This window comes from Brassica rapa, chromosome A06 (genome assembly GCF_000309985.2).
Source record: "Brassica rapa cultivar Chiifu-401-42 chromosome A06, CAAS_Brap_v3.01, whole genome shotgun sequence".
Taxonomy (NCBI): domain Eukaryota; kingdom Viridiplantae; phylum Streptophyta; class Magnoliopsida; order Brassicales; family Brassicaceae; genus Brassica; species Brassica rapa.
In genome coordinates, this window is record NC_024800.2 from 20,622,505 (window position 1) to 20,649,799 (window position 27,295).

General features: G+C 35.0%; 7 protein-coding genes across 9 annotated transcripts; 4 read left to right on the forward strand and 3 right to left on the reverse strand.

The window, feature by feature from the left end:
• Nucleotides 1-59: 59 nt before the first annotated feature.
• Nucleotides 60-2,130, reverse strand: LOC103874071 (cytochrome P450 71B7). The gene is made up of 2 exons (XM_009152481.3): nt 1,126-2,130; nt 60-773 (listed from the first exon to the last, which is right to left on the reverse strand). Exons 1-2 carry the CDS (start codon nt 2,020-2,022, stop codon nt 162-164), a joined length of 1,509 nt encoding a protein of 502 aa, XP_009150729.1. The 5' UTR covers nt 2,023-2,130; the 3' UTR covers nt 60-161.
• Nucleotides 2,131-4,841: 2,711 nt separating this feature from the next.
• On the reverse strand, nt 4,842-11,015 carry LOC103874072 (protein LIKE COV 3). The gene is made up of 6 exons (XM_009152482.3): nt 6,491-11,015; nt 6,302-6,354; nt 6,118-6,227; nt 5,865-6,032; nt 5,413-5,637; nt 4,842-5,328 (listed from the first exon to the last, which is right to left on the reverse strand). Exons 1-6 carry the CDS (start codon nt 6,605-6,607, stop codon nt 5,222-5,224), a joined length of 780 nt encoding a protein of 259 aa, XP_009150730.1. The 5' UTR covers nt 6,608-11,015; the 3' UTR covers nt 4,842-5,221.
• On the forward strand, nt 6,987-11,559 carry LOC103874166 (succinate dehydrogenase [ubiquinone] flavoprotein subunit 2, mitochondrial). Its single transcript, XM_009152582.2, has 15 exons — nt 6,987-7,094; nt 7,586-7,747; nt 7,821-7,908; nt 8,437-8,583; nt 8,673-8,813; nt 9,018-9,103; nt 9,193-9,349; nt 9,424-9,567; nt 9,661-9,848; nt 9,921-10,095; nt 10,182-10,352; nt 10,429-10,498; nt 10,586-10,706; nt 10,790-10,827; nt 10,912-11,559. The coding sequence occupies exons 1-15, from the start codon at nt 6,987-6,989 to the stop codon at nt 11,012-11,014; spliced, it is 1,899 nt and encodes a 632-aa protein (XP_009150830.1). The 3' UTR covers nt 11,015-11,559.
• A 1,013-nt stretch (nt 11,560-12,572) lies between these two features.
• LOC103874073 (serpin-Z1-like) lies at nt 12,573-14,447 on the forward strand. The gene is given in 3 exon segments (XM_033273632.1): nt 12,573-12,756; nt 12,759-12,970; nt 13,410-14,447. Coding segments are annotated over 3 exon segments (1,167 nt in total). The 5' UTR covers nt 12,573-12,578; the 3' UTR covers nt 14,187-14,447.
• A 5,126-nt stretch (nt 14,448-19,573) lies between these two features.
• LOC108872165 (60S ribosomal protein L6, mitochondrial) lies at nt 19,574-20,657 on the forward strand. Of its 2 annotated transcripts, none has more exons than XM_018659437.2 (2): nt 19,574-19,814; nt 20,171-20,657. In XM_018659437.2, the coding sequence occupies exon 2, from the start codon at nt 20,205-20,207 to the stop codon at nt 20,511-20,513; it is 309 nt and encodes a 102-aa protein (XP_018514953.1). In that variant the 5' UTR covers nt 19,574-19,814; nt 20,171-20,204; the 3' UTR covers nt 20,514-20,657. The 2 variants fall into 2 exon arrangements, with proteins under 2 accessions (XP_018514953.1, XP_018514954.1); XM_018659438.2 differs by having other exon boundaries at nt 19,583-19,814; nt 20,175-20,657.
• LOC103874074 (ADP-ribosylation factor-like protein 2) lies at nt 20,648-21,919 on the reverse strand. Of its 2 annotated transcripts, none has more exons than XM_009152484.3 (5): nt 21,781-21,919; nt 21,598-21,708; nt 21,346-21,508; nt 21,161-21,241; nt 20,648-20,995 (listed from the first exon to the last, which is right to left on the reverse strand). In XM_009152484.3, exons 1-5 carry the CDS (start codon nt 21,843-21,845, stop codon nt 20,858-20,860), a joined length of 558 nt encoding a protein of 185 aa, XP_009150732.2. In that variant the 5' UTR covers nt 21,846-21,919; the 3' UTR covers nt 20,648-20,857. The 2 variants fall into 2 exon arrangements, with proteins under 2 accessions (XP_009150732.2, XP_009150733.2); XM_009152485.2 differs by having other exon boundaries at nt 21,777-21,900.
• Nucleotides 21,920-23,695: 1,776 nt separating this feature from the next.
• On the forward strand, nt 23,696-27,144 carry LOC103874076 (putative 2-succinyl-6-hydroxy-2,4-cyclohexadiene-1-carboxylate synthase). The gene is made up of 5 exons (XM_009152486.2): nt 23,696-25,123; nt 25,510-25,685; nt 25,796-25,888; nt 26,719-26,786; nt 26,882-27,144. The coding sequence occupies exons 1-5, from the start codon at nt 24,643-24,645 to the stop codon at nt 27,006-27,008; spliced, it is 945 nt and encodes a 314-aa protein (XP_009150734.1). The 5' UTR covers nt 23,696-24,642; the 3' UTR covers nt 27,009-27,144.
• The last annotated feature ends 151 nt before the right edge of the window (nt 27,145-27,295 follow it).

Genomic DNA, 27,295 nt, shown 5'->3' on the forward strand with positions numbered 1-27,295 from the left:
TGAAACCCTTTGTGTTTCTGTTATATGTTTTCAAATATATAATCTTGATATACTGCTAATATTGCAAAAATCAAAACTATAAGAAGTTGAGTTCAATTTCTTTATTATAATAATATGATGCAAAATCAAAACACAAAATGATTTGCTTCATGACAGTCATGTCAGTTATTAATAAATGGAACAAGCTCAAGAGTTGCTTTCTTGCTGACAATGATGGATCCAGTTTCTTCCAAGTCCATGTCATTCACAGTCTTCCCTTCAGGCAATCCCCAGTCGAAGAAGTAGAGCAAGTTCAACAATCCCATTTCCACGTTAGCTATCCCCATCATCATCCCTGGACATATTCTCCTACCCGACCCAAATGGTAAAAGCTCATAGTTCAGTCCTTTGTAATCTATCGAACTCTCCAGAAACCTATCAGGATTAAACTCATCTGGGTTTGTCCAAATTTTTGGATCGCGTGCGATCAAGTATACATTGATGATCATCTGGGTTTTAGCTGGGATGTCGTAGCCTTGGATCTTGATGTCAGACATTGTCTCTCTTGGAAGTAAAAGAGGAGCAGCTGGATGCAGTCTGAATGTTTCTTTGACCACAAGCTTGAAGTAGTGAAGCTGGCTGAGATCATCTTCTGTGAGCTTCTCCTTCTTGACTCCGAGTGTTGTCCGAATCTCATCTTGTACTTTCTTCATCACTCTCGGGTTTCGGATCACCTCTGTCATGGCCCAGGCTAGAGTGATGGCGCTTGTGTTTACTCCTGCTAAAAATATGTCCTGGCACATTCACATTAATTACGTGTAAGAATGATAGCTTGTCAGAATCTTTAACTGATAAGTAACTGGTAAACAATAAAATGGAATTATTGGATTAAAAATAAATGGAATATGAAAATAAATGAAATGCATTACTGAACTGATAGAACAAAATTGTAATGGAATGAATTTTTTTTTTTTTTTTTGTAGAATTGATAGAATGATAATTTCATTTCATTCATGACAAATGGTAAAAAAAGATTGTGGAATGAATAGAATAGAGAGTTCTATACTATAATTGACAATCCAGCTGCAAATGAAAAAAAAAATGTTTTTTTTTTTGCTTAAACTTTGAAGTGGAAAAAGATGTTACCGAGATGATTCCTTTGAAATGATCTGTGGTGAGCTTGAACGAGTCACCGTCTTTCCCTTGCTTCTCCATCAGATCAACCATCACGTCAACGACATCAGGGCTCTCTGATACTCTTCCTCCAGGCTTAAGATGTTCATCGAGCACTTTCTGGAAGAACGTGTCTAGCTCCGAGAAAACATTGTTCAGTGTCTTGTTCTGTCCTGATATCTGGTCGATAAACCAACCCACTCCAGGGAAGAAATCAGAGAACGCAAAACCATCGATGAGCAACTCAAACTTATGAACTAGATCCGCAACGTTGTCCTCATCGATGAACTCGCACTTGTGAATATCTATACCAAACGCGAGCCTACACACGACGCTCGCCACGAGCGTGAAAAGGGCCTTCGTAAGATTCACCGGTGATCCCGTCAGTGCACACTCTCGAAGTTTCTTGACCAAAATGTCATTCTCTTCCTCTCTAATATACTTGAACGATTTGAGCTTCTTCGCGTTCAAAAGCTCCATAACCACGAGCTTTCTTAAAGATTTCCATTCCTCACCATAAGGCGCGAACCCGATGTCTTTGAAGTTGTACGAGAGCATTCTGGTCGCGACAGTCTCTGGTCGGCTGCAACATTCAAGATCGTGGGTCTTGAGAGCTTCCTCTGCACCTTCTCTCGATGAGATCACGACCGTGGGGACATATCCTAAACAGAGAAGCATCACTGGTCCGAACTTTTGGGAGAGGTTTTGAAAACATGTGTGAGCCAGTCCGTTGAGGTTGTGTAAGTTTCCAATGATCGGAAGCTTCTGTGGTCCCGGAGGAAGCTTTCCACTTTTGAGTTTTTTAGAGATGATCAAGAAAGAAAATAAGAAAATGGATAAGAGTGAGAGGAAAAAGAGCAAGGGTGACATCGCTATTGCTTGCAGTGTATGAAAATATCGGGATAGGTGATAGTTTTTGATTATTCACAACAAGACGAAAAGCTCAGATATATTTAAACGGTTATGCTTGGAGACCACATAAAATCACATTTAACTCCAGAAAATCAAGACATTGAATTGTGACCAACCAAAAAGATAAGAATTAGGAGGAACACCTTCTAGAAGTAAATTAGTCCTATTTCTATAACTGTTTATATATACATCTATCTATTTATCTTATTAAAATAGAAATATTTAAGTTTTTGTTTGACTAGTGCTGGGAATATGAATCATTATCCGCAGGCTCCGCCCCATTTGATCCGCTGCGGGGCGGGTGCGGATCGAGTGATTTGAAAAATTTGGTTCGCGGGTGCGGGTGCGGGTTGAGTGATTTTTATGCGGGGCGGGTGCGGGTCAGCCAAAATTCAGTGCGGGTATCCGCCAACCCGCAAAAACTAAAAAAAAAAGATTTTTTTTAAAAATATTATTTAAAAAAAAAATTTTAATTTTAATTATAAATAGATTAATATTTATTATTTTTAATAAAAAATATTTAAAATATTAAATTTTATTGTTATTTTTAATAAAAAATATTTAAATTAATAATTTTTAATATTATTAATATTATCCGCGGGTCTAGCGGATCACCCGCGGGTTTTAGCGGGGCGGGTGCGGATTTCATATTTTCTTCTTGCGGATCAAGCGGGTCAAATTTTTTGAGTAAAAAAATCAGTTTACCCGCGGGTTGGCGGGTCAGCGGGGCGGGTTTGACCCGCAACCCAGCTCTATGTTTGACAACATAGATAGCAGTTAAAAAAATATAGTATTGTTTGAAAACATAGATAGTAATATATTAAAGAAAAAAAATAGACTTATGTTATTATTGTAAAGAAAAATTAGAAATTCATTATATTATGAAAACTATATATATGAGCCAGCTTTAAAATATGGATGGCCCAATCTAATTACCAAAAACATCTTTGTCTAAAATAATCATAAAACAAAATTTAAATTTTATATACATATTTCAAATTAAAATATTAATTTAAAATTTATTTATATCAAAAATTGATTTAAAATATACATATATTCAAAAACTGATTTTACTAAAATGTTTTTTGATAACCATTATAAAAATATTTTAAATATACTTAAGAAAAATACAATACAAAGAAATTTCAAACACCAACGTAAATTATAATTTTTATATTTCATATTAAATTTTAAAATATAATATATATGATTATTTATATGATGGTACGTATAAAATAATATTAATTATATGATTACTTATATGATGGTAGGTAAAAAACACGATAAATTATATGATGACGCATATATGATATTTAATAGTGACATGAAAATATAAATAACAACATAATTTTTGCAATATTATAGATTTTATCTATCTTATTAAAGTAAACGCACCTTTGGGAATGTTTGGAAACAAGAATAACATAATTAAAAAAAATATAATGTTGTTTGAAAATATGGATAACAGTATATTTAAAAAATGGGCTTATGTTATTAAAAAAAATTGAAGTCCATTATATTTTTATAAATTATCTGTTTGGACCAGATTTAAAATATACTAAAATGACTCAATCTAATTACTTTTTTTTGTGCAACTGGTCCAGTCTAATTAACTAAAAGCATATTTTGTCTAAATTGATCTATAAACAAAATTCAAAACAAAAATTGATTCAAAAATATACATGTATTCAAAAATTAATTTTTACTAATGTATTTTCCATAACCACTATAAAATTATTTTCAATATATATAAAAAATACAATACAAAGGAACTAATAGATTGAGTAAACCTTCTTTCTAATTTTTTTTATCGACCACCGAAATAGAATTAGATATACAATACTAGAAATAGCTATAATATTTGAGTTACAATATCAAATAAACAATGAAACAAAAAAATTAATATATGAATGTATTATTATTCCTTTATTCGCACGGGTCAAGATTTACTCTATATTATTTAAACTGAAGTACATTTTTTCTGTTTGGAAATATGAATAAAAATATAAATAAAAATTGTTTGGAAACATGGATAGCAGTATAGAAAAGAAATATAATGTCTTTTTAGTAATTTCGTTAATATAATTACATTAATTATCTTTCCATATTTCACTTAATTTAAAATTTTCATTAATTATATTACCTTAACAATACATAACATCATCAATTATATTATCATAATAATAATAGTGAATATTTTTATTTATCAGTTAATCAACATTAACTTTGTACCAATTATAAAATCAAAAATGTAAAATAACTGAGTTTTGCATATGGTTAAACGTTCGGTATAGTTTGTTCTACTAATTGTTTTTAATTTTCGGTGGAAAAATACGTAGCCAAAAAATATAATTCAAAGACATGCTTTTGTGAATAAAATAAAATGTATTATATTTATTGTCGCTTAATTTTTTACTACTTATAATTGTTTTACTAAATAAAAAAAACTATTTCTATTTCATTTAATTTAGCCAAACACATTGAAAGAGTTATTTTTATTAGTTTATAAAATCAGTTAGACATAAACATTGACAATCTATTTAGGTACATATTATTTTTTTCAGGTATCATTCTTATTTTTTTTTGAAATTAAGCCCGCTTAAATATTATAAATTTATGTGTGGGTTTTGAGTTGAGTTTTTGTGGATCTGGATGAGTTCGATTCATGAACCTAAAGATATCTAAACAACAAATGTATTTGAAACGGGTTCAGATATTTGTACCAAAAATAACTATGTATTTAAAAAAAAAAACAAAACGTGAGCTGCGTTGTTCTCGTCTTAGTATCAGACAAGCTCTTTGCTCTTTTGGTTAGTGTATCCTTCTGTTTGTTCTGCTTATGAAACGATTTCGAGATCTCTCAACCTTTTATAGCATTTGATAACAAAAACATTGATATTATAAGATCTATGTTCTCGCGCATCTTTGAGTTTGTTCCAACTTTTCTAATATTCTCTTTGTTATTGTTTAGTGTCTAGACTAATACAAGGCTTAAACACATACTCAAACTTTATGAACCTTTCACTCATATATCATAATGAGTTCAAAACTTTTCCAACATTCTTGGATTAACAAACGCTGAACGTCACCTAAAATCAGAGGCTCCACTGGAGACTTAACCTTCGGATAAAAAAAAAGAAACAATGAGTCATCGACTTTACACTTGTGGAATAGCAAAGCTTCCTGCTACAGTCCTGTGAATAGTCTCGGCGTCCAGCGTTGTTAGTATCTCTGGGATTGACATGCCACCAGATATGACTATTTCTGTAGCAAGAGAAAATGTTGAAACAGAGCAATGAGATCAGCTAATGTATAATCTCTCTTTGGGAGATAAGTAGATCAAGTTACCTATGCCTTCACGGACAGAGAGATTAGGCCTTATGATGTCCTTTGAGCTAATGAGGAAAATGTCTCCAAGGTAAAGATGATTAGTGGGGACATAGACACAGCAGAGCTCTTCTCCACCAGCACGGCCTCGGAGAATCACAGTCGATGTAATGAATCCAAAAGCGTATTCTCCCCTATGAGGATGCCTGATAATGGCTACCTCCTTGAATGCACCTGAGCTGTGATCTGATGATCAAAGGAGAAAAAGTTTAATGGTAAATAAAGATTTAAAGTTATTTTATACATAGTATAGTGTAGTTAGCTCAACTAGAAAAGCACCTTAGACAAAGTCTAAGGTTTACAAGACCAAGTAACGCTCAGGATGAAACTAATATTATATAATGTTGTTTTGGACGTAGAAGATAGAACCTCCCTCCTAATAATTCAATTTTTTTTTTTTTTGTGAAATTGACCTGGGGAGATAGCTCCGCTGATTTGTTTAGAAGCTGAGTAGATGTAGCTGATGAGAGGCATTTTCTTGATAAACCATTCTCCGATGCTGAGAAATGAAGCTCCTAGCCATGAGGACATGAAGACACCAACCACAAAGATGAATGTTATGGATGTCACAAACCCAAGACCTGACAGTAGAAGACAAGTCTTGTTACGTTTCATTGGGAAGTATCAAATGTACGTTAGCTGAGAGAGCTGAAATGAAGAACTAACCGAACATATTGATTCCGAGATGAGTGTAGATTGGGGAGAAGAAACCGTCAACGAAATGAATAAACCACCATGTGAAGTAGAATGTGACGGCGATTGGAAGAAGAATGACACTATATAACAAAATAAAACTAATGAAACCAGTTAAGTTATGTTTCAGCGAGACAAAGCAACCGAGATTAAGTACCATCCGGTCATGAACTTTTTGGAGGCCCAGCTTCGGATGACTTTGTAAACCGCCTGTTTGTTTTGTACATATAAAACATCGAATAACTTAACACACAAGTAACTAGCACTCTAGGTCAAACGCAAACGATACACCAATCATTACAAACTTGCATTAAATTTGTAAAGAGATAGAGAGAGAGAGGATAACCTCTCTTCCGGCGACGTGAATGGGCGAAGCAAGAGGAGACGGCGGAACCGAGAGAACGACCTCTCCGGACTTATGCATCGGAATCAGCCGCTCCAGATCTCTCTCCCTTGTTTCCATCTCTCTCTCTCTCTCACCCCAAATCTCAGTTTCTCGGTACCGATCTCTGTCTGAATCGGTTCGTTGGATCTCTGATGTCTCTTTCTTATACTGCGTGTGTGTTTGTGTGAGAGCAACCAACTGCTTTCGCCAAAGCTAAGCATGCATTTCGATTGCTGTTATCCCGACGCTACCAGATTATGGGCTTCATGGTCAAACTTGGGCCTAATAAGAAGGCCCAGTAACCAACGTGGCAGAAGAATTTTGAATAACTCTCAACGTGCCATGATCACCCCCACTTGTGAGAGGGACTCCAATTTTAAAACGAGACATGGTGCTGACAAAATGCCATTAACCATCGTAACGACCTTGTGCTGAGTACGTAGTAACGAACGGAGGAATGTGGCGGTTTGTGTCTCGTCGCGTTCGAGCTGCGTCGAGGAGATCGGAATCTGATGGTGCTCTCATCAGTTCTCAAGTCTCCACAAGATTCTTCTCTGCTCGTTCGGTACGACTACATTGTTGTCTTCATAGTGTTTGAATCCTCATTCTCGTTTGGAGGTTTCTAGCCTCTATTCGTAGACGAAACACGATTTGGTCGACCAATCTATATGATTTGTTCGTCTTAATCCATAACTATCTACGAGTTAAATGTGTAAATGTTCTTACGTGAGATATTATTGAGTTAAGAAAATAAATTGCATCCTTGTACGTATTTGTCTATTTACTTTTAAAAATTGTAATATTTTGTTATTGTATATTATTGATATCTACTATTTTGTTTTGTAATTTTCAATCGGGATTTCCGCACATGCTAATGAGTAAACGTTTTCGAGTTTAGAAAATAATTTGGGGAATTTTGTGTTTTGTTTCTTGGGAAGGAATTATTTAGTTTTATTCGGTTCCTTCCAATAGCTTGGATCTTCTTACTTTGTGAAAATATTTGTGAGATCGCATTATCCAATTCTGATTCAAAATTGTTTTTATTCTCTGTGGCAGACGACAGGGGATTATACAATCGTTGATCATACGTATGATGCGGTTGTTGTAGGAGCTGGTGGTGCTGGGCTTAGAGCAGCAATAGGACTGTCAGAACATGGTTTTAACACAGCTTGCATCACTAAGCTTTTTCCAACTCGTTCTCATACAGTTGCTGCTCAGGTATCAACTACTACATTGCCTTAATCTTATTTAATCTTTTGCTCCGTTGTTGATTAAGCTATGATTTGTGCAGGGAGGTATAAATGCTGCATTAGGTAATATGACTGAAGATGACTGGCGATGGCATATGTATGATACCGTCAAAGGAAGTGACTGGTTAGGTATGGTGCTGATCTTAGACTCAAAACTCTCAAGGTTTAGACAGATTGGCTGTTAATATTTGAAGACTTCTTGTTTTTCTTGCATTCTTGGTCAGGCCTGGTCTTGAACACATATATACCTTAAGAAACATATGAATGAGACTTTTGATTTTCTTATAGATTTTTTAGGAGCCATTTTTTCTATTATTGTGATCATGGAAAAAAGTACAGAGAAATTGTAAAAATCCATCTTAGAAAGATTTCGTATTATTTTTAAAACGAAAATTTGATGTTTTGTATTATTTAGAACTCCGAATTTTTATTGTATTGAATATCTCCAAAATCTCAGGACGCATTGTTATTGTTTCAAGTTTCGAAAGCTAGATCTTGATTTTTGTTTTATTGTGGATGTAACATGTTGATTTGCAATCTAACATGTACACTAGTGAAAGTAGCTTCTTTCTTACACTACATATTACTTGCTTTTACATTATCCTACTGGTTTCTGTTTTAAGATGTAAGTAACTTGTATCTTTTGTTTTTGTATAGGTGATCAAGATGCAATTCAGTATATGTGCAGGGAAGCTCCAAAAGCTGTGATCGAGCTTGAGAATTACGGATTGCCGTTTTCTCGAACAGAAGATGGAAAAATATATCAACGAGCTTTTGGTGGCCAGAGTCTCGACTTTGGAAAAGGTTCATGCAATCTCTAGTTGGACACTATACTTATTTCATGTGAAAGTTTGCTTGCTAATAGTTCCTTCTTATCATTGCACTTTATTCAGGTGGTCAAGCATACCGTTGCGCGTGTGCTGCTGATCGCACTGGGCATGCTTTGTTACACACTCTTTATGGCCAAGCAATGAAACATAACACTCAGTTCTTTGTTGAATACTTTGCCCTGGATTTGATTATGAACAGTGATGGTAAGTACTATTTAAGAGTATTTCTGATCCATCATTGTCTTTGAAAATTTATAGAGATCAATATTCGAAAGATTAAGAGCTTTTAAAGTTCTGCCTCCTTTTGGAAATCTTATATAATCAATAACAATAATATAATTCTTATTAAGATCCTCTAAAGGATGTGTTATACAACATCCAAATGGTTTTGGTCTATTTGATGAGCAGGAACATGTCAGGGAGTCATTGCACTGAACATGGAAGATGGCACTTTACATCGTTTCCATGCTGGTTCTACGATCTTAGCCACTGGGGTAAGATGATAAAGTGTTGCTTGAAACGTATCTTGTTCTGGATTTTTGAAACTACATTGTACCAAATCAGTATCTCTAACTGTCTTCAGGGGTATGGAAGAGCTTATTTCTCAGCAACCTCAGCCCATACATGCACAGGGGATGGAAATGCCATGGTCGCACGTGCCGGGCTTCCGCTGCAGGACTTGGAGTTTGTTCAGTTTCATCCTACTGGTATCTATGGAGCTGGATGTCTCATTACTGAAGGTATGTGTTTCTTCTTACATTTTAGGATTTAGACAAGACAATGGTTCGTCACTTTGTCAGTTTAAATATTTTAGGAGCTCGAGGTGAAGGTGGGATTCTCAGAAACAGTGAAGGGGAGAAATTCATGGACCGGTATGCTCCCACAGCTAGAGATCTTGCTTCAAGAGATGTCGTCTCAAGATCTATGACCATGGAAATAAGGGAAGGGCGCGGTGCAGGTAAGACCCTAGCTAGCTCCTTTTGAGAGAGTGTATATTACCTTAGTTTAAGACTCATATATTATACAAGAAAATGACATTATTCTATAACAGGACCTATGAAGGATCATATTTACCTTCACCTAAACCATCTACCACCAGATGTGCTTAAGGAGAGGCTTCCTGGTATATCTGAAACTGCTGCTATTTTCGCTGGTGTTGATGTTACAAGAGAACCTATTCCTGTGTTGCCTACAGTGCATTACAATATGGGTGGCATTCCCACCAACTACCATGGAGAGGTAAACAATATATGACAAAAACTATTTACAATTTATGGATATGTACAGCATTTGAAAAGTGTTATGTTCCAGGTGATTACTGTTAGAGGTGATGATCCAGATTCTATAGTTCCTGGACTAATGGCTGCAGGAGAAGCAGCATCTGCATCTGTCCATGGCGCCAATAGGCTTGGTGCAAACTCACTTCTTGACATTGTTGTTTTTGGCCGAGCTTGTGCAAACAGAGTTGCAGAGATTCAAAAACCAGGTATGCAAATACATATATTACCAGCTCTGCATGTTGATGCAAGTAAGTGTTTCTGAAAGATTTTTGCTTTTATGATGCTTGTAAAGGCGAGAAACTGAGACCTTTAGAGAACGATGCTGGTGAGAAGAGTATTGAATGGTTGCACCGACTAAGGAACTCAAATGGGTCGCTTCCAACTTCTAAAATCAGATTGAACATGCAAAGAGTCATGCAAAACAATGCTGCTGTCTTCCGCACACAAGAAACTCTAGAGGAAGGTAACAAACAGTCAAAACTTATGACCTAGTGAGGTTTTACAGCTGAATATGAATTAAAATTTTCGTATTAATATAGGTTGTGATTTGATCGATAAGACTTGGGACAGTTTTGGTGATGTCAAAGTGAAGGATAAGAGTTTGATATGGTGAGACTACTTCTCTTTGAGAAAAAACGTTAAAGAATTGTCTTTAGGCTGATTATTAAGCTATGTTTTGGAAACTTTGCACTTTAGGAACTCGGATTTGGTAGAAACTATGGAGCTGGAGAATCTTTTGATTAATGCGTGTATAACAATGCATTCTGCTGAGGCTAGAAAGGAGAGTCGTGGAGCACATGCTCGTGAGGATTTCACGGTAAGTTCTATGTTCCTTACATAACTAAATGTGTCTTGAGTTGATATGACATATAGAGGAACATTGGTATGGTTGTTTTTCAGAAACGAGATGATGAGAATTGGATGAAGCACACACTGGGGTAAAATCATAGACCAATGAATTTACTACATTAATGAAATGGCTTTTAGTAAATGAGTGTTGTTTTTATGAATATGTTGAATAGGTATTGGGAAGAAGGGAAGGTGAAACTGGAGTATAGACCCGTCCACATGAACACATTGGACGATGAGGTTGACACTTTCCCTCCTAAAGCTCGAGTATATTGACATTTCATAATGCTCTTTTTTCCAAGAACTTATGGTGGGTTCGAGGTCATCTTTCTCTATAACAATTCAACTGTATTTTAAAACATATCATCCGATTAAATAACTCTTATAAAATGTGGATACGTGTTGTTATTGTTCGCATTTGTTTTCAGAGGTGATTCTTCCCCCATCACACAGAATTTATAATATACAATATGTTATATCTACACTATAAATAAAGTTTTGAAAATTTGGTTTCTCTTTTGAAAATTACTTGTAATCCTAACCTGCGCATTAGTATGGATAATGTTATTTTAATTATGAGAAATGGTTTCATAATATTAGGAATTTTTAATTTGGTAAAACCAAATCAACAAAAGCCGAACTGAAATAGAGAAATTGATTTACATTTTTATTTTTACTGAGATTTGTGTTCTCATATATTTAAAATTGGTTCGTCATTTTTAAAATGCGGCTAAAAATGTGTTTAGCGATATCTAAGTTTTGATTTGAAAAACAAAAAAAAAACTATGCTTTACCAATTCATAGTATTTTAGAATAAAAATGATAAGAGAGAGACAATTCTAATGTATTTTAATGTAAACAAAAAATAAAGTTCAATATATTTCTAAAGTTATTGATACTTAATTACTGTAAATTAAAATTAAAACAATGATATATAAATATATATTAAAAATCACTTAATTAAATATGTATTTCATTGTATTAATATAAATCAAAGTTAAAAAATAAATATCAAATAATATACAAAACTTGGAGCTTTGATTTTTTGTGTGCTTAAACTCTGTATATTTTTATTATTAATATATATAGAAAACTCTGTATACAAAATTATTTTTGGCTCTAGAGAACACCTTGCTTCACTTTTCCAGATTAGACTCTTGGTCTCTCGTACATGTCCATGGGTCTAGAAATAGAGTGTCTACTGCTATTGCAGTAAGTGTTACCTCTGATTTCCGCATTCAATCGTATGTCGCTGCTGGAGGCTCTAGTTGGCTCTCACATACCATTATCTCAGAAGCACAAGCTATATGATTTAGCTATATGTGCAGCTGTTAGGGGATTTTTGTGTCTCAAGAAATCACTATCTTGTGGATCTTTTCCCTATTTCTATATTTTTTCTACTGTTTTGGTACCTATTGGTACCTAGTTTTTTAAATTTCTTGTCTTTGTACTCTATATGTTGCCATCCTTAGCTCTGTTATTGAAATTACTCAGTGTTAAAAGAAAAATTATTTTTGCAAAAATAAACTCTGTATATATTTATTATTATATATATATATATATAGAAAACTATATATTAATTTATTATGATTTTTAGTTTAATAGTGTTTGAAGATTAATTATTGGTTTATAAATAGTTAATTTTCAGTTTCCAGCCCCAACATGTAAAGCAAAAAAAAAAACTTTCCCCTAATGAAATTTAGCTAAACATTCCACTAATTTATTATGATTTTCGGATTTCATTCCACTAATTAAGGAGATTAGATAATCATGTGAACAAAACGATTCACTATAAAATCACATCCGATATCTCTTTGAGTGCACTCGTAGCATATCAAAGATGGATCTTAGAGAAGCTATGAGGAACCAAAACGACGTTGCCGTGAACCTTTCCATGAACGTCTTATCTTCCGCGACCAAAGACTCTAATGTAATCTTCTCGCCGGCGTCAATCAACTCTGCGATCACCATGCACGCCGCTGGTCCCGGAGGAGAGTCAATCGCTAGTGAAATCCTCTCCTCCTCAGATCTTCGTCAATCGAAGAGCTGAAGACCATCTTCCGCGAAATATCCTCCGTCGTCTTTGCCGATCAGAGTGCAAGTGGCGGCCCAAAGATCACGGCGGCGAATGGCTTATGGATTGAAAAATCACTTTCGGTTGATCCCAAGTTCAAGGATCTCTTCGAAAACTTCTTCAACGCCGTGTATGCTCCAGTTGATTTCCGATCAAAGGTAAAATTTCATCTTTTATTCAGAAAAAGAAATTAGGGTTTCGTCCCGCCCCAAAAAAATAAGTAAATTAGGGTTTCTGAGAAATATTGTCTTCTTGTAAATTAATCAGTGATCCCTTGATTTCATTAAAAGAAGACATTAACTAGTAGTTCTAGTGTTGTCTGAATTAGTTGAAGAACAGGATAGTTTGTGTAGTTTAGTTTCATCTTTTGTTCAGAAATTTTTTAGGGTTTCATGAGAAATATATATTGTCTCTTACAAATCAGCTAAGTTCAATTTTCATTACAATTTACAAGACTATATTAACTAGTTATACACTTGTTCTCTGAATTAGTTGAAGAACAGAATAGTTCGTGTTTCATATTGCTTCAAAACCCTTATTTCCAATAATAAGTATGAAGAATCTCATCAAAGTTTTTATGTTTTTTATTTTTGGAAGGCTGAAGAAGTTCGTGAGGAGGTGAACTCATGGGTCGAAAATCACACCAATAATCTCATAAAAGACCTTCTTCCTGCTGGTTCAGTGGCAAGCGACACCGACAAGATTTACGCAAACGCATTGTATTTTAAAGGAGCTTGGAAAAGACCATTTGAAAAGTATAATACAAGAGACAGAGACTTTCACCTTGTCAATGGCACATCAGTCTCTGTGCCATTCATGACCAGCTCTGATGACCAATACGTAAGAGCTTACGATGGCTTCAAGGTCCTCAGGCTCCCTTACAGACGAGGCAGTAATGATAGTCCCATTCGTAAATTCTCAATGTATTTCTATCTCCCCGACAAGAAAGATGGGTTGTATGAACTCCTTGAGAAGATGGGATCTACACCTGAGTTCGTGGATTATCACATTCCAGGATTCAGAGATGAACTCGGGGCGTTCAGGATTCCAAAGTTTAGAATCTCGTTCGGGTTTTCTGTTTCAACTGTTTTGGATCAGTTGGGAATGCGTTCGATTTCACTGTACCATAAAGCTTGCGTGGAGATCGATGAGGAAGGTGCTGAAGCTGCGGCTGCAACTGCTGATGATGATATGGGTTTTTCTCTTTATATGGAGCCTCCTAAGAGGATTGATTTTGTGGCTGACCATCCATTTCTTTTCTTGATTCGAGAAGACAAAACTGGAACCGTTTTGTTCTTTGGTCAGATCTTTGATCCTTCACAAACTTGTTGGCGCAGCGTACAAACTGTTGAACGGTCGATCAAGAACCTTTAGGGTTCTAGAGACCTGTTCTTGGATCAATCAAAGAGTTTCTTGCGATAGCTTCTTTGAAACCAACTTCTTGTAGATGAATTTAATCGAATCAAACAAGGTATAAAGCAAAAGCTCTGTTTTTAATTATCAAAAGTCTAATTCATAAACAATGACAAAGAAGGCTATATATAAGCCAAAGCTAAACACCAAACCCTAAGATAAACATGCTTAAGATAAAAGACCTAAAGCCCATATAATTATCAGAATTATAATTAAATAATATAAAAGAGGAAAAATCCTAAGTCATAACGTTAACCACGTCGGTCAAGCATGATGCCGCTGCATCAGGTCCCACCGGGTTTGAAAGATTCGACCTCGAATCGAAATGGAAATCTCCGCTCCCAAACATTGAAGAGAACCATCTGACTTACGTTCTTGTCCCTCTCTTCTGAACCACCTACAACCTCATATGTCCTTTTAATCTTCCATGACAAAGTAACTGGTGCTTGATCACACGTACACTCATCTTGCTCCAGCCAAATGACGTAGCTGGTGCTGTGGAGAAATCTTGTTCGCCTTGTGCCGTGGAGAAATCTTGTTCGCCTTGTGCTGTGGAGATCATGAACACTCACCCAAAACTCCAAATGTTCCAACACTTTAGCTCCTAACACCTTATCACATTGATTGACGAAACACATCACTGTTTTTTTCTCGTGGAAACAACACGACGAAGTGCATACGGTCACGAAGCTGCAAATACTCCTTGATAATAACTTTCTGAAGAAAAGCTCTAGTAGGAAGTATGGCACCATAAAGATCTACTATCCCCATCAGAACAAGCCCACGAAGATAACTAGGTGGCCACACCCATCGAAAGAACCACTCTCCACACCAAACACCAATTTCCATCAAGTCATCATAAGAGAAGCGGAATGATGTTGTACGCATAACTCCAAGCTTTCCCACATTCACATCAAAGCATAACCCAAGTAGTAGCAAAGAAAGAGGAAAGAACACTGTCATTCTCCACAGTCGATGCTTCAGCGTAAACTCTTCTTGGATAATGATCAGATAGATCGTGGAACAACCAACTTGATTCACGTGATGTGAAAAAGAATCAACAAAGAAACGAGAACTTTGGACTACTCCAAGTTGCATGTTGACTAAAAGAAGATTAAAAGAATCTGTCTTCATAAAATGCCAATCCCATTCAACACCACAAGCGTATCTTCTTACGTCCTCAAATATCTTTTCACAAGTTTTAAAGTCAAGGAACTGGCAGTGGTTATTGATCTCACCATTTATTGATCTCAGCAAAATCTTCAAAAGAGACCAAAGAATAATATACGGTGGTTGCACAAGTCCACAAAGCTTAACGTGAAATAGATGGTAATTTGCTAGAAGCTGGAACACCTTATTCCATGGATCTTGAAAAGGAAATACTTCTTGACTAATGGCTCCTAGTAGAGTAGAAAAATCAATCCACGATGGTAGTGGCAGGAAAATGGTGTTACAATGAAACCATATAACACAACTGTAGGCCTCCCACAAATACTTGCTTGAGACGCAAGTAACGTAACTCCTCCAAGTTGCTGTCGTGGATATGTCATTTAAATTCTTCAGTAACTTATCAACATCCCATATTCTCAACTTATGAAATCCACAATGCCGCACTTGCCAATAAAAAACTGACTCCAAGCTCCCTTTTCGTCGCAGAAAAGAAATATCATATATAGCAGTTAGGACTTCCGCATGATTCTCTTTGATAAGGTTCTTTAAGTAACTATCACTACTCTCGTTGATATTCCAGTTGACCATAATCACGTTTGTCCAACATGCTAAGAAGGTTGTGTTTCTCTCGAACAATACATCCACGTAACTATGACTTTCACCAGCATGTAAGGATCGTCCACTGACAAGTGTCGCCATATAAAGCTCATTCTTATGAATTTCGACATGGATTGATGCTAAAAATACCTTGTTAAGGATGAGTATGCTTTCTAAAGAATGATGAAGGGGGATCTCTAACCCAAGAGAGATTATCGTTTGCTCACTACTATCTTCATCAGATGTGGGATAAACATCTCCCCCCACCTTCTCGTCATTGCAATCCTCCACTTCCTCTTTTTTTAAAAGTCTCATGTGAGCTCGATGTAGGTGCCAGTACTGATCGTTCCTCTGTTTTACAGGTGTGACAACACATTGTTGCAAGATGCTGACAAATTCTTCACCAATCAAGCATCTCTGGGTTTTAAGAATAGCAGACATGCTTCCCGTACTCCATTGTTGACGCACACAGCCTTGACGTTGCGAGAGATTTATCTCACAATAGCGAGTGTACACGTTTGAGACGGTGGGAAACTCCATAGCTGGATTCTTATCAGATTCGAAAACAAAATCAGGTTTGTAGATTTCCACATAATTACTTCGAACAAATACAGTGTGTGAACCTGATGGACCTCCTTGATAACCAAGACCAGCCGTTGTCTTCTCTGTTCTACCCATACGTAGGATCTTGTCTAAAGTTGTGGAGCCTTTATTTAACATTCGTATGTTCCTGCGTACTTCACTCAACTCATGCTCCAAAATCAGGTTTTTCTCCTGCTCTAAGAGAAGAGCTTCTTCAAGTTTAGTGATCTTTGTAGTTAACATTTTTGTATCCTCTTGTTCAGCCTCACGATCTTGGTGTGGAACACGATCCGGTGGCTCACGATTGATGTGTCGGTTAAAATTATTTCTCCATGCACCATAATTCATATGTTTCTTCTGTAAATCCAAAAAGGTATTGCCAGCTCTCTCGTCGCATATAGGAATAAGTTCTGGTTTGGGAACATCCATGTGATCTTCTCTTTGGTTGGACCTATTGGTCTTCCAAAAATAATTATCACTTTGGCCAAGTGTTTCCTTCATCGTTTGACAGAGAGGAGAAGTATCCTTGAGATTAAAATCAGGTATAATATCATTACTTTTCACAAAAGCTTCATTAGAAAAAGTTAGAATTTCTTCGGCATAAACTGATTCATTAAACTTTATGCTTTCATCTTCCACTTTTCCCACTATAACTTGGTTCATCTCGTCTTCTTCGAACATGTCATAGATTGGAGCAATTTCTGTAACGTCTTCATTAGCCACGTCATGGGTTGAAAAGTTTTCTGTATCGTCTTGATCAGACACATCAAATATTGGATCAAAATTTTGCTCTGAAAAATTTTCTTCTTCTTCTTCTGTATCGGAAACGTCAAAAATTGGACCTCCAAGTTGAACAACATAAGAGTTATCATTGTCTCTTGTGTCATAAACTTTTATATCCAAGTCTTCATACTTATTATCAAAGTATGAATCGTTGTTGTTGTTGTTGCGGATAAGGGGTTGACAACGAAGGCGAGATAAAGGATTTTTGTCCTCCTCAAATTCGTCGTCGATAGCAGTTTGGTTGTTGCGTTCTTGGCGAAATACCGGAGTCGCATGCTGTGTACTCAAGGCGGCCACTGCAGCTGTAAGGCTCTCGATTTGAGCTTGAAGATCTGCGACGGCTCGTCGCGTGATTCCAGTCTCTCTTGGAGGAACAGCTTTCTTTAGCCTCACCATTGAATCGTAGGAGCGTAGCAAAGCTCTGATACCAACCTGGCGCAGCGTACAAACTGTTGAACGGTCGATCAAGAACCTTTAGGGTTCTAGAGACCTGTTCTTGGATCAATCAAAGAGTTTCTTGCGATAGCTTCTTTGAGACCAACTTCTTGTAGATGAATTTAATCGAATCAAACAAGGTATAAAGCAAAAGCTCTGTTTTTAATTATCAAAAGTCTAATTCATAAACAATGACAAAGAAGGCTATATATAAGCCAAAGCTAAACACCAAATCCTAAGATAAACATGCTTAAGATAAAAGACCTAAAGCCCATATAATTACCAGAATTATAATTAAATAATATAAAAGAGGAAAAATCCTAAGTCATAACATTAACCACGTCGGTCAAGCATGATGCCGCTGCATCACTTGTCCAGGATCTCGTTTGGAACCTTGTTCGAATTATTGGTCGAAATCAGATGAGGATTAATATTAACTGGGTTCTATAGTTTGGTGAAATGATGGAGAAGTCAGAATTAGGTTTGGTTAATGTCTTGTCTTTAGTTCATTTTCTATATTATTCAGTTTCACCATGTTTGGTTTTACATTGTTTAGTGTAAAGAGAAAAAGAACAAAATAGCACTAAATCAAGTTTTTGTTTCCAAACTAGCACTCAAGGCCAAAAGTCACAAAAATAGCACTCAAGGGGTGGGGTTTAGGGTTTAGAATTTAGGGTTTAGAGTTTAGGTTTTAGGGTTTAGAGTTGAGAAGTGAGGTTTTGGGGATAAGATTTCAAATTTTAAAAAATAAAAAAATTTAAATTTTTCAAAAGATAAAATGTTATTTTGGTCATTTTAGTTTTTGAGTGCTATTTTTGTGATATAAACTTAGAAATGTGCTATTTTGGAGATTTGCCCTTTAGTAAACTGTAAACCTTAATTGATCTCAAGTTATTTTCTTATTACATTCGTTTGGTTTGATTTCATTCGAAGTTTTGGCCCTTCAAAGAATTATTTTATATTTCTAGTTGCTGTTTTTCATTGACAACAACAATGATGAATTTGCCTATTGACACGAAGTTCTTGTCGAAATAATGGCGTCTTATTTGGAAGTGTGTGTCCAAACTCAATTATGATTCCTGCCTTCCTGGTCATATGATGTTTACAAAGGTTCCATCTCAAGCTTGGTCCAGTTTGTAAACTGGCCACCGAATACATCTCTATTCTCAAGGAATGATTTTTTTCTTTGTTCATTTATAAAAAATATGATAAGGAAAAATTATTTCTTATGAATAGTGATTTTTTAGAAATAATAAAAAATTAAATGTTTTTCTTCGTTCCTTGGCCATATGTTAAAGACGTGAAAATCAACTCGGTTTATGCAACATCCAATTGACTCTGGAACCTCGAAACATTGATATTCCAACGACCAAGTCTCATGAATGTTGATTCTTCTCAAGTTTGTTTGTGGTTCGTGTTCGTTTTTCTATCAGGAATGACTATTTAGATAGAAATGAAAATTGATGTTTGTTTAGTATCAAAATTAATCCATTTAAAAAAGGGGATATCTAGATGAGTCTAATTGGTTCATTGGAATAGAGATGAACATGAAAATTTTATCTTTATCAAAACAAAATATTTAGATTCAAATTAAGACAAACAAATAATTATGATATATATATTTTTTAAGTATAAAACCATATTTTTCCGTTTGGACCACAAAATTATATTTTCACGTCAATACCGTAAAATTGTAGTTTATCCGCAAAATCCGCAAAATATATTTTTCTATCGAAACTAAGTAATTACATTTTTCTACTAAAACTACAAAATCATATTTTTGGTCAAAAAGAAAACTCAATTTTTCACCGATGGGTTTGTAAACATCCGAGGTAGCATAAACAGCGTGTCGTTTTAAACGTCTAAAAACGTCAACCATTTCTAGTCTGCATTTCAAAGTAACGAAATCAAAAGCAGAAAAGGTTTTAAGGCCGGAGGAGTCGGGCAGTAATCTGGATCCGCCGGCGAAGAAGTAGCACCGACCCATTGGTCCTCTTTTCTTTTCGCCGGAAAGCGAGAAAGGTATCTGTTTCTCTTCTATATGGATATCTCACTATCTTCTTCTTCTTCTTGGCTATTCCATTAAATTACGTACAAATGATTTCGAGATCTTTTGTGCTTAGAACTCACAGTGTTCATGGACATTATGGAGAACATACTGTGCTCATGTAAATTGGGTTCCTTTTCAATTTCAACTGTTCTCGTAGTATTGCACGGAAAGTGTTCGACGTATTTCCTGTTTAGCTCATCGCTTGTTTCCAGGATGGTTCCTTTGTCTGATTGAGTAATATAGGGACGAAGTTTACTGACTTAGTGTGAAACCCTTTTGGTATTTTAACTTGACGTTTCTGACAAGTTGAGAGATTTTCTCGTTGTAGACAGGTGAAGCATTCTGTGTGGTAAGAAGGGAAGATGGAAGCCAAGTTCTTTCGGTTCTTGAAGATTGTTGGAGTTGGATACAAAGCCAGAGCTGAGGAAGCAGGGCGTTTCTTGTACCTCAAGTTAGGTTACAGTCACGAGGTCGAACTGGCAGTTCCTCCGGCGGTCCGGGTCTTCTGTTTCAAGAACAATGTCGTTTGCTGCACCGGGATTGATAAGGATAGGGTGCATCAGTTTGCTGCGACTGTCAGGAGTTGCAAACCTCCTGAGGTTTATAAGGGCAAAGGCATAATGTACATTGACGAAGTCGTCAAGAAGAAGGTTGGAAAGAAGTCGAAATGATCTCTTCTTTTCTTTGTTTATCTGTGGCGAACCTTGATTGTTTGGTGGTAGCTTTGGGATTTGCTTATCAATAAGTTTGACTTGGATGTATGAAACATCATTTTGTGGTTTTATGTTAATTTTCAATCAAACAAGAGTAGAAGATTTTTTGCCTTCAAACACGTATATAATGTTTGTTGAATCATTGTTACAATAAGGGCTGAAAGAAAAGCTAGAGTGCAGGTGTGAAGTCACTTGAGCAGAATAAAGATAATGGTAATAGCAGGCACCATATACAATGTGATGTGTCTGCAAACAATCAGCATAACATGCCATTGCAATGCGGTAGTTGAGGAATATAAAGATTAGTCAAGCATGTAAATTCTGGAGGCAATGTCTTGAACCAACCAATCGAACCCTTCCAACAAACCTTCACCGGTGTATGCACTGCAGCCCACGATTTTCCAATGCCTGCTTTTATCCATGGACTCTAAGTTTAGCACCTGCACAAGCAAGAAGAAAGTAACCCTTTTAAGACAAAGAGACAAAGATTCAATCATTCAAGCCGATACAACAAACACATCTTACCAAACCTCACTGAAACATAGAAAGAAACCCTATCAAGACAGAGATACAACCCAATGGTCATGGAGTTTAAAATCCCTTACTTTGCCAATCTCTTCAGGTGTAAGAGCACCTTGAATATCCTGCTTGTTTGCTAGTATCAGCAAAGATGACCCAGCAAGCCTCTGCCATACAAAAAACAAGTTCAGTACCCAAAACTCACTCCACTCATCAGAAACAGCAACCAACCAAGCATCAGACTGCATAGTTTTTGACAGTTTGAGAATACCTCTTCCTTCAAGAGATTGTCAAGCTCCATCTTGCAATCATCTAGCCTCCTGAGATCAGAGCTATCCACCACCCAAACCAACCCATCAGTCTGCTCAAAGTAGTTCCTCCAGTAAGATCTTATAGTCTTTTGCCCACCCACATCCCATATATTCAGCGTATACCTACACACACAGTTACATGTTTGATGATATATTACTACTCAACCAAGAACATGAAAAAACTAGAAAGCTGTTGTGAAAAAGGAGCAGACTTTTGGTAGATAATGGTTTTGATGTTGAATCCAAGAGTCGGACTGATCACGCTTGTGTCTTCTCCGTTCATCTTCAGAACAATCGTCGTCTTCCCTGAGTTATCAAGTCCACTACACACAGCACAAATCATCAAATTTGAGATACATTTAGATGGGAGGAGATTGTGAATCTGACATACATACACCATAAGTATACGCATCTCCTTCTCTTTCTTCTTGATCTTCCGAATGATGCTTAACAGTCCCATTCTTCGATTCACAGAAACAGCTTCTAACCAATCTCGCGGTGGCTCTCGTCGACGACGACGGAAATGGCCTTTAATTTGCAAACAATATGGGCCTTCGATAGTCTATAGGCCCATTAATTCTACAACAACAAGTATGGGGCTTACTCTATTGGGTTAGTGGGCTACTAACTACGTCAATTACCTCTCTATTGGGTTAGTGGGCTACTAACTACGTCCATTACCTCCTTGTCTTGACAGGTCAGGGGTTCGAGGCCCCTCAGAAGGTTAAACTGATATACTATAAGTATATGCACTCTGAGGAGTTATAAGTGGACGGTAAGTTATCTAGAAAGTCAATCTGTCAAAATCATATAGTGGGCCACCGTTGCTAACTAGGGCTTAGGCCATGAATATCGCAGTTTCCTAAACTGGTGGGTCAAGCGGATCAAATTTTTTGAGTAAAAAAAATCTGTTCACCCGCGGGTTGGCGGGTCAAGCGGGACAAGTTTGACCCGCAACCCAGCTCTACAGATATATAGTAGTCGCCTTCTCTAAACTTCTAATTCAGGAGGTTGATCCGCTTCTACTAGTCAAGTAGCTAACATATGGCTGGCTGCAAATCTTGTATAACAACACTGCAAGATATTGCAGACATGCAGAATATTCAGAGGATGGAGATTATCATCAGACTTTTCAATACACTCATTGTAGATGATTGTGAGAGAAATAATAATGATAATTAAGCAAAAGTGGGCTATAACGTGAATTTGGAAATTGTATTATTTAAAATTGGAGAATTATAGATGTTGGTGTAGATTGTGCTGTAGTGAAAGTTACTGCTAATATAAATGTAAAATTCAATATTTTGGCATGACTTTTGTTTTTAATATATTATATTGGGTAAGTTAGTTAGGTTATGCATATGTCTTGGCCATTTTGGATTTGTGCATATTATATTTATAATCATTATGGTACAATTGTGAATAAAACACTCAAAGATGTCGTGATTACTTAATTACTAGGTTAAGATCTGCGCCCTGCGCGGAATAAATATTATATATAAATTATTTTTTAGTATTATATATTTTTTTTTATTTTATGAAATAATAATATATATTGAATAATAAAAAAATTAGTAACTATTACGTATATAATTAAATTGGTACAAATACTTAAATAAATTGACAAACACTTTTTTCTATTTTATATGTTATAAAATTAAGTTTAAATGATATATACATAGATACATATTATATTTTTAATATTGACATCTGCTAAAAATATTTTATACTCATATTAATTTTGATCGTTTGTATTTCTTTATAACAAAAAATTTAAATCAATGATAAATATTGACAACTTGTGGAATGTTTAAATGTTTTAGTAATTTATAATTTTAAAAACATTCAATGCAAAGTTTAAAATCTAAATATTAAGTTGTCAATAATTGTTCAAAATGTTTATAAAAAAAATCAAAACAAATTCGAAATTAAAATACTTATGTATTTTATATGGTATATTATTTATTTTAAAAAGTTATTAATATACATATATAATATTTATTAAATGAGACTTCCTACTTATGTAATTTCGTATTCATTTGTATCTTGTTATAACATAAATTTTAAACCATGGATCACAAAAAATTTAATGTGAGATTTTTAACAACTTTAGTCATTTATATTCGTTTTTAAAAGTTTAAAATATAACATATACAAAAAAGATATAAATTTTTATTATATAGTTAATGTGGTTATTTAATTTATTTTAATAAGTTAATTTTTTTTAAATGATAGAGAATAGACTAATTTTTATCAAATCTTTATTATTCAAAATCATTAATTGTCATATATACTTTAGCCACATTAGGTAATTCTGGTGATTTTTATTTAAGGAAACAATGAAGAACATTTATGATTAATTTATGGTTAGTTTAATAAAAAGCTTATTATATATTTATATGGACCAACATATTTTTCTAAAGATTCTAAGAATGATTGTGGTGATGACACGTGGTTACAAAATATGTTGTAATGTTTCTCTTTTAATATATAGGGGATTGGAGATTTGGAAGTTATGGGTCATGTAGTCCAGAGAAGGGTTCATTAATCACAATATAATTAAGCTATTTAACTCATATTAATTTTTGTCTAATCGCGTAGCTCAGTACGTCAATTGACAATATAGAAGCCGTGGGTGGTACGGACCACGTTGGGTTTCTTTGCAGCATTGTAAAATTGACCTGTATAGTCCATATAACACGTGGAACACAAATGAATAAAGAAAGAAAATGTATATCTCCAACTTTTGCAAGATTCGGAGTTTTCATGCAAGACAAGTAAGAACTATATTTCCACAATAATCATATTAATTGCTGAAGAGAAACATTATACGAGGCACTCATAATACTTTTGTCGGTAACATTACACGAAATGGTGGAATCGTACGAACCAATTATGCGTACCAAAATGACAATCTTGCACTATATAAGCTACATCCCTACTAAAAAAGAAATAAACTTTACCCCAAATTCAAAGAAAAACGGTTCTCCCTTTTATTTCACTAAAGTTGAATAGTTACTACATTTTGCAAAGTTACTACCTATTTCGCAAAATATCAATCAAAACAAGTCTGACAATATAAAACTAACAATGCAAAACACGAAATGAATGGATTGGTATAAATAAGATCACATAACACCAAATACATTATAAATAATCACAACTCAAACTATAAAATCTCACCTTTTCTTTTACTTATTTCATTATCAAACATAAGAAGAACAAACAAACAAACAAACAAACAAAAAGGAAACACAATGGTGAACTTGGTAGAATCACCAAAACCAATACTGTACGGCCTCATGAAATTAGCGGGCGTTATTCCATACACCGTAGAGATCGAACCAGGGACAAAGATAAACTTCTGGATCCCCAAAGAAACCCTTAAAAAAACCAACAAATCCAACAAAAACTCTGACGTGAAACCCAAGAAACCTACTAAACCAGCCATTTTGTTCATCCACGGCTTTGCAGCTGAAGGGATCGTGACGTGGCAATTCCAGGTCGGATCACTAGCCAAAAAATACTCAATCTATATACCGGACCTCCTCTTCTTCGGTGGTTCCTATTCAGATAAACCGGACAGGTCACCCGCCTTTCAAGCCCACTGTTTGGTCAAATCTCTTCGTATCCTTGGAGTGGATGAGTTTGTCCTTGTAGGGTTTAGTTACGGTGGAATGGTGGCTTTCAAGATCGTAGAAGAGTACCCTGAGATGGTTAGAGCCATGGTGGTGTCAGGTATTTACCATATTTTGGATATCTTGTGTATAGGGTGGTCAAAGCGGGGTTAGCCCACGACACTTGACCCTAGTCACCCGACATGTAATGGGATAAACGTTTTCTAAGTTTCAGTGGCCTGGCCTGGACCTCTGATATTTTTATCTCTATCATGCAAGTATGCAACATGCAAAGCAATTTATGCCTAACCATCCATTGCCTTTTTGTTGTTTTCCTAGCCAAAAAAAGACTTTTTTTGTTGTATATCAATCTTTGGTCATCTTATTACAAGCTATTTGGAAAACCTATTGTCATATATTATTATATTTACGCAGTAATATCATTCTTAAACTATATATTAATTTATATATATATATAGATACAGTAATAATTTATGTCTATATCAGGTTCGGTACTCGCGATGACTGATACGATCAGTGAGTCGAATTTGAACCGTATAGGGTTTAAGTCATCAGCGGATCTTCTGTTACCAACTTCGGTTATCGGACTCAAGACTCTTTTTGCCCTTTCTGTTCATAGACCCATGTGGTTCCCGAACCGTCTCTTCAAGGATTACCTTGAGGTACGAACTTACACAATTTTGAAGATTTTACATATGGGTTTATTCTTTTCTTTTGCAAGAAAAAAAAAATCATTCTCATTTGGTTAATAATATATATTGTAATTGTTAAGGTGATGGATACCAATAGGAAAGAAAAAGCAGAATTGTTAGAAGGTTTGGTCACCAGCAGGAACGAAGATGTGACCATCCCTCGTTTACAACAGGTTTTTGTATAATACTCCATACAAGAATAATTACATAATTATTCACACAATATACATAATTGTTTCATTTATCTAACCTAGAATTTCATACAAGAAGATTCCGACAAAAATATCAATTATTCTCTACGTAAAAGTACTCTAAAATACCACAAAATTATCTAACTCCAAAGCAAAAGAAATTCAAAGTTAAGATTTAGAAAGATTTCTACGAGTTTGGAAATGGATTCTAATCATTTATAGTGTTCCTAAATTTTTAGAATTTTTTTCAGTAAATCTTAAGATTGTTGGACCTCTTTTGGAATTTAAGAAAAATATAGTGGTCTATTTGAGAAAATATATTATCCTTGAGAGTTGTAATTTAGTCTTAGTGGGGATTATTGGATTAGGAATTTCGTTAAATTTTTAGGTTTTGTTAAATCCTCCTTTATTGAATACAGTATTTATAAAAACTTTTATAAATCCAAGGTTGTTGGATATAGGATTTATAGAAATCCTATCAATTTTATTTAGTCTGCAACAAATTGATTATTAGAGGTAAACCCCAACAGATGAAAGCACAATTTGAAAAAACAACCAAAATAAGATATAGAATAAATAAGATGGAATTGTTCTCGCTACATCTAAAAATCATTATACAAAGAATGAAATTACTTCTAGTTAGAACTCGACTCATGACTTGTCTAGAAATTTAATAGTTTGCATAAAATGAAATATTATTTTCAAGATTTATACAGAAAACGAAAATAGTATTACTTAAATCCAAAACATTAAGTATTTACCACTTAACAAAGCGATATTATTATTATTTTTTAACAAAATTGGTTATGCAGAAAATTCATCTCTTGTGGGGCGAAAGTGATAAACTTTTTAATCTTGAAATGGCCAAGAACATGAAGGAGTAAGTTGCAATGCAAAAGTTACTTTTCATTGAAATTATTACTGAATATTAATAATAATATATACACATATTCTCATTTCAATTCTGTTTCACAGGCAACTAGGCGAAAATGCAACAATGGACAGTATAAAAAAAGCAGGTCACTTGGCACATTTGGAGAGACCTTGTGTATATAATAAACGTCTCAAAAAGTTTCTTACTGCAGTTTACTCCGGAAACTAAAATGGATGTAATTGAATGACGCATTATCCTCCTCGACATCAAATTTGTGCTATTTTCTTTGTTTTATTTATTCTTCCTATTTCAAAAATAATGTAATCATATTGAAATGGTATACGTAATCATATTGTTTCTATGATTTTGCATTTTGTCACTATGCAGACGTTTTTTCTATGAATTAAGAGAATGAGATAAGACTTTTTCCCAATTTGGCCTAATTAACTTAATTCATTAACCTTCTCCGTTCTAGCATGTAGTAGTTGTAATAGGACGGGGAATCAAAATATAAA